The following is a 6,594-nucleotide window of genomic DNA, read 5'->3' as shown; positions in this document are numbered from 1 at the left end:
TGAAAGTGGCTTACAAAAAGACACTTACACCAGAGTATTTTAAGGGGAAAAAATAGGAGTGAAGCGGAAGTAAGTACGAGAAGATGTGTAAGAACCGCCTCAGGATACTTGCTGGAGGTGGAGGGTTTGGGTCTGCAGCCAAGAAGGAAACAGGGTCCATTACCCGTCTTGCCATATTAATTGGGTTAAAAAAAATCAACTGCTTAGCTCAGGGCAACTATGACAAGTTCTGGAAGACATCATGCAATATTCTGAACAGTGTCTACATTACAGGAAAGGCAGCAGTGAATATTTTACTGTTCTTTGAAAGTTGTAAAGTAATTTATTTCCTCACTACAAAATTAATAGAGGCTCCATGTAGGGCACTTGGAAAATCATCATTTCAGGGAAAGATGCAAGCATGGAAACAGACATTAGCCATTTTTCCTCTCTCTGCCCAACCCCAGGTCTGGGAGGAAACTTACAAATAATAGGGGGAGACCTGCAGCTGGGATGGGAGCCAAGGAGAGAAGCCATCCAAATACCAGAAACTTGAAGGCATTCCCAGCACATAGAGAGCCAGTTTCACAAGGATGCAAAGCCCGCTGTGTGGCCTTGTAAGGAGTTGCAAAGATCCTCATAGTTAGAGGGTGAGGTAATAGATGCAAACAGGGCAGGAGAGGGTCAGGGAACTCCACACTAGTCACTTTGGCACTGCACTCATCTGACTTAAGGGCAGCTCTGAGGGGCAGGGTTAGGGGTGTATGTGATTGAGCTAAGAGAAGGTAGGAGAAGAGGGTCCCTACAAGCAGCACAGCCTTTCCATGGAGAAGAGAGCAGGTGGAAGCCTCCGGCACCCACATGTGACTGAGCAGCCACAAGGCAATGGGCAACTAACCCAAAGGAAAGGGGGGGGCACATTTTACTGGGGTTTTTTACTGCTTTTTATTAAACTGGTAGTTTCCTTAGCCAGCAACTCCAGAGAAATGGACAATTTCAAGACTTTTTAGGAAAAATAAATGTGAAAATAATTAGGAAAACATCTACTAATAATGAAGAGAGCTATGCAGTGCTAGATATTAAAACATAATATAAGGGGGCCGGCCGAGTTGCTCAGCTGGTTCAGAGCTCGCTCAAGAGTTTGAGCTCTGAGCAACAGTGGTTCAATTCCCGGCCTGAGCTGAGCAGTCGCTGAGCTGCCAACAGGTGGCAGGATGGCTCAGCTAAAATAAAAAATAAATAAGTAAATAAATAATTTAAAATAAAAAAAACAAAACAAAAACATACTATAATACTTCGATCATTTAAATACAATGATACTGGAACCAGGATAACCTATGTATAGCATATGGAATATCAAATCAGTAAGAAAAGAATAAATTAGTCAATATATGGTGTGCAAATATCTGTCTAACCATTTTATTTTTTTAATATTAGATCACTACCTGTCATAGCTAATTACAAAGTAAATTCCAGTTGGATTGAAAAGTGAAAATTTAAACATGAAAGGGTATGGGCGTGGGTAAAACTTTTATAATTTTGGTGAGGGGAACATCTTTCTAGGAATAACACAAAAGCACAAACAATAAGGAAAATAGATATAGTTTTTAATATACCAAAAAATTTTAATTTGTTATACAAATAATAAACATTGAAAACATACTGAAAAAGCAAATGGGCAAACAGAAAATATTTGTATACAACAGGCAAGGGGATGATAGCCTTCTTTAAAGCACTCTGGTAAAGGAATAAGAATAGATCAACTTAAAAGTTGGGCCAATAACATGAAAAAAATATTAAGAAACAAGAAACTCTTTTGACTACTAATTGACGAACTGCAGGATTAAACATTTGGGCAGGAAATGTTACCAGCTAGATAACAATACTAGAGAAAGAATCCTCTCAGTGTTGGGAGACTGTAAAGAAATAGGAATTNTTTTTACTGCTTTTTATTAAACTGGTAGTTTCCTTAGCCAGCAACTCCAGAGAAATGGACAATTTCAAGACTTTTTAGGAAAAATAAATGTGAAAATAATTAGGAAAACATCTACTAATAATGAAGAGAGCTATGCAGTGCTAGATATTAAAACATAATATAAGGGGGCCGGCCGAGTTGCTCAGCTGGTTCAGAGCTCGCTCAAGAGTTTGAGCTCTGAGCAACAGTGGTTCAATTCCTGGCCCGAGCTGAGCAGTCGCTGAGCTGCCAACAGGTGGCACGATGGCTTAGCTAAAATAAAAATCAAATAAGTAAATAAATAATTAAAAATAAAAAGACAAAACTAAACAAAAACATATTATAATGCTTCGATCATTTAAACACAATGATACTGGAACCAGGATAACCTATGTATAGCATATGGAATATCAAATCAGTAAGAAAATAATAAATTAGTCAATATATGGTGTGCGAATAGCTGTCTAACCATTTTATTTTTTTAATATTAGATCACTACCTGTCATAGCTAATTACAAAGTAAATTCCAGTTGGATTGAAAAGTGAAAATTTAAACATGAAAGGGTATGGGCGTGGGTAAAACTTTTATAATTTTGGTGAGGGGAACATCTTTCTAGGAATAACACAAAAGCACAAACAATAAGGAAAATAGATATAGTTTTTAATATACCAAAAAATTTTAATTTGTTATACAAATAATAAACATTGAAAACATACTGAAAAAGCAAATGGGCAAACAGAAAATATTTGTATACAACAGGCAAGGGGATGATAGCCTTCTTTAAAGCACTCTGGTAAAGGAATAAGAATAGATCAACTTAAAAGTTGGGCCAATAACATGAAAAAAATATTAAGAAACAAGAAACTCTTTTGACTACTAATTGACGAACTGCAGGATTAAACATTTGGGCAGGAAATGTTACCAGCTAGATAACAATACTAGAGAAAGAATCCTCTCAGTGTTGGGAGACTGTAAAGAAATAGGAATTTCTGTAAACTTCTGGTGGGAGCCATAAATTGTAGACCCTTAGGGGGAAATTTAGCAATTTTTGCCAAACTCTTCTGTTTCTGTCATCATAAGGGAGTCATTAGAACAATGCAAAGAGATACATATAAATTATTTATAATGAAAAATAGTTGGAAACAATTTAAATACTTAATAATATGCTATTGATGAAATTGGAGTTGGGTATAACCATGGAAAATATTATTTTATCAGTGCTTTTCAAGTTGCACTTCACACACTGGCGCCTGGAGGGCTCATTCTGTGGAACTGCTCCAGGACAGGGCTTAGAAGGTTCTGGCTGTCCTGCAGCTTTACCCTGACCTACTGGGCTTCCTGCTCTGAGCTCAAGATAAAATTCTATTTCAGGAAAAGCTCTTAAAGCTTGGAAAGCATATACATTATGATCTCATTTTTAAATATGCAATCTATATATTAAATATGAATGCATCATCAAAATTTTAATTGGCTATTTCTGGGTGGTGCCCCTACGGTGCAATGGAAGGATGCCAGACAGACCAGCGGTCCCATACCTGCCTTGGAGGGTCAGCAAGGTAATCAGAGACACTCATTTGCACAGCAACCTATCAAATGTATATGGCAAACTGGTCTCTCCAATACTCTAAGAATGGAAGCATCAACATTTCAAGTCAGGTGAGTTAATCAGAGAAGACAAAGGGAAGTAGAAATTGGGGAGCAGGGACCTTCTGCAAAGCAGCATGCCAGCTTCTGTGCAAGCATTTTCCCTGTCACCCTTGCATCAGCGCTAGATGCAGGTCCTATTATCCCTGTTTTACAGATGAGGAAACTGAGGCCCCGAGCGGTCCAGAGTTCCCCTCACACAGTGAGCCTTTCCTATGTTAGACTCCTAGTGTGCTCCCAAAGGATGCTTCCAGATGCCCAGCCATCCCTCTCTTTTCTTTGAGCAGAAAAGCAAGCCAAGGTCCTCATCGTGGCTGCCTGGAGTCTCTCTTTCCTGTTCTCCATTCCCACCCTGATCATCTTTGGGAAAAGGAAACTCTCCAACGGCGAAGTGCAGTGCTGGGCTCTGTGGCCTGATGACTCCTACTGGACCCCGTACATGACCATTGTGGCCATCCTGGTGTATTTCATCCCTCTGACAATCATCAGGTAAGAGGCCAGCAGGCCAGGCTCACACAGAAGCTTTCCTCCCCTGCTTTCCCAACCGCTGCTCTCCTCCCCTACAGGTCACTCATTGTTCCTAGTGTTCTTGAGGAAACTGGCCAGGCCACACGATTTTATCTAAAGCTTGTGCTGAGCCCGACTCCTCCAAAGCAAGCAGCAGGGAACTCACATTTTCCAGGTGTGGAGTATGGGAGAGACATTGTGCTAAGAGGCTAACAGTTATCCCGTTAACCACACTACCCTTCTCTGGAGAAACGCCCACATGTGGGCAGGTATATGTGTTGTGTATTGTAGCATTGCTTGCTTAGCACAGCAGGAAGTCAGTGCTAACCTTGGTCTCCCTCAGTGAAGGAATGGCTAGCTGTCCTTTGGAGAAATTTCAGTGGCTTAGATTTATTGATTGCATACTATGTGCCGTTCATGATTCTCAGTTCTTTACATACGTTAAAACTTTAATCCTCACAACAGCTCTGTGAGGTAGGTTCTGTTATTATCTGCATCTTCCAGTCTGGGCAATTACAATGCAGAAAGTAAGAGTAACTTGCCCAAGGTCACACAGCTAGTAAGTTCAGGGGCAGGATTTGAACTCAGTCTGGGTCCAGCTCAGTCACCCTTGCCTATGACATACCCAGCTTCTCTCAATGAGGACGTGGTAGAGCCGTGGACAGTCATATGCTCGACATAAAAATATCGACATCTCGTGTTCAGTGATAAAAACAACAGGCATAATAATCCATGCAGTGTGATAACATTAATGTAAAGAAAAAAACTCAAAGCAATGCTAGATATTGTCTAGAGAGAGAGAGACACAGAAGGGCAAAGGAGAGAATGCAAGAAAAAGGGAGGTCCTGGTACAAAGCACATTTGCCTGCAAGGATGCACAGCAGCTTGTCCTCACGTGTGCGGACGGGAGTTGGACGAGTCAAAGTGACCGCAGGGATTTACAGGCAGGAAAGGAGTTTGTATATGAGAAACATATCCATGTGTAGTATGCAATTACAGGTAATTTAAAAATAGAATTTGTAGGCTTTTCGTGCGTGTGCACACACGTGTGCATGTGTGNCCCTAAGCCTGCCAGGGTGTGTCACATAATTTGTCCTGGCCAAAGGAATATCAGCCTTTGGTTTTAGATGGTAAAAAAATAATGTTGTGATAAAAATCCTTGGATTTAAGATAACTCATGAGTCTCTGACTATTTCCTCAGAACTCATTCTAGTGGATTGCTACATCAAAGGCAATGCTCATTTTAAGACTTGGATGGATATTCATAAACTGCCCTGCCACCAACAAACACAAGCTCTGCGTTTTCTTTTCCCCACCCAATGGAAGCTGGTGCCATTTCTTTATTAAACTTTGCCAAACATAAAGGCTAAAAAAGTATCTCATTGTTTCAACATGCATTTCTTTGATCAGTGAGTGGTTAGATATTTTTCAAGGGTTTTCTGACATGACGGAATCACTTGTTCTTGCTCTTTGCTCATCTTTCGTCGCAAAAAATTCTATATGAATAAAGCTGGGGAAATGTTATCCATCACATAGCTCAGCCCCTGAATTTTTTACAAGAACAGACTTAGGGCTAAAAGAAGCGAAATGACTTGCTCCCCATCAGAGCGTGAGCTGGGCGGAGCAGAGCGATCCCCGTAGCCAGCCCAGCAGCCCTGCCGAGACGTGGTTGTCCAATCATCTCTGCTCAACTGACAAATTAACATCTATATTTTATTTCAACTTAACATCCCCCTCTCCACCAAGTTGAATTTGGGAGGAATCCTGAAGGAAAGATGAAGGTTATTTAGACATCCAATCAAAGGTAAGTCATAGCAGCATGAGAAGGGGCAGGTGGAAGAGAGAGGCTAGTCCCAGCCATAAGACAGCATGTGCAAGGAAGTGGCCCAGGCTGTCACGGGCAACTGACTCATCAGTTTCAGTGGCAGTTGCATGTCCTGGCTTCTCTCCTGATTGATTTCCTATCAGCTCCTGAAATCAGTCAAAACCCTTGCTCAGCTGGCCGCCTTGCATGAACTACAGCTCACGATACGCTGCTGGCCCGGTCTGTCAGGCGGATCTTTCACTGTCTGAAATTTCCCTCATGAATTCGAGCTGCATCCAACTTGTACATTTTTGTACTGTTTTTGGAAAAAGCAAAATATAATTTGATGATTAAAGGGGATAATTTCAAAAGTGGGTTTCACTCAGCCCTCATCAAGCTAAGGCCCCCTTGAATCCTGCTCCTTGCTTCCCACTGAGGCAGAACCAAGAATATTCAGTGACCTCCCCCTGTTCTTGAACTTCTCTGAAGCATTTCCTACCTGCTCAGTCAGCATCTTCACTCTCCCACAGTCAGACGCCCTCTATTGTTGAAAGAGCTTCTCTCTGGAAGACCTGGCTTCACCCTTTCAGCTTCTCTGCCCTTCTTGAAATAAGACCAGGCCCAGAGGGAATTTTCCAACTAATTCCTGGAATAAGTTACTACAGTTCCATGTCTCTTAGAGCTCAAGTTCAGTACTCCTTCCTT

The 6,594-nt window shown here is 41.2% G+C and overlaps 1 protein-coding gene across 1 annotated transcript in view; it reads left to right on the top strand.

Moving 5' to 3' along the window:
• The window catches only part of NPSR1 (neuropeptide S receptor 1), a 27,375-nt gene that overhangs the window by 2,402 nt on the left and 18,379 nt on the right, over nucleotides 1-6,594 (top strand). The window contains exon 2 of the mRNA XM_019655694.1: nucleotides 3,866-4,067. Coding sequence (XP_019511239.1) covers nucleotides 3,866-4,067 — 202 coding nt within the window. The remainder of the gene's footprint in view (nucleotides 1-3,865; nucleotides 4,068-6,594) is intronic.

Source organism: Hipposideros armiger, unplaced genomic scaffold (genome assembly GCF_001890085.2).
Source record: "Hipposideros armiger isolate ML-2016 unplaced genomic scaffold, ASM189008v1 scaffold_244, whole genome shotgun sequence".
NCBI classification, from domain to species: Eukaryota; Metazoa; Chordata; class Mammalia; order Chiroptera; family Hipposideridae; genus Hipposideros; species Hipposideros armiger.
Note: the sequence above shows the minus strand (reverse complement) of the source record. Positions and strands in the feature narration are given on the sequence as shown.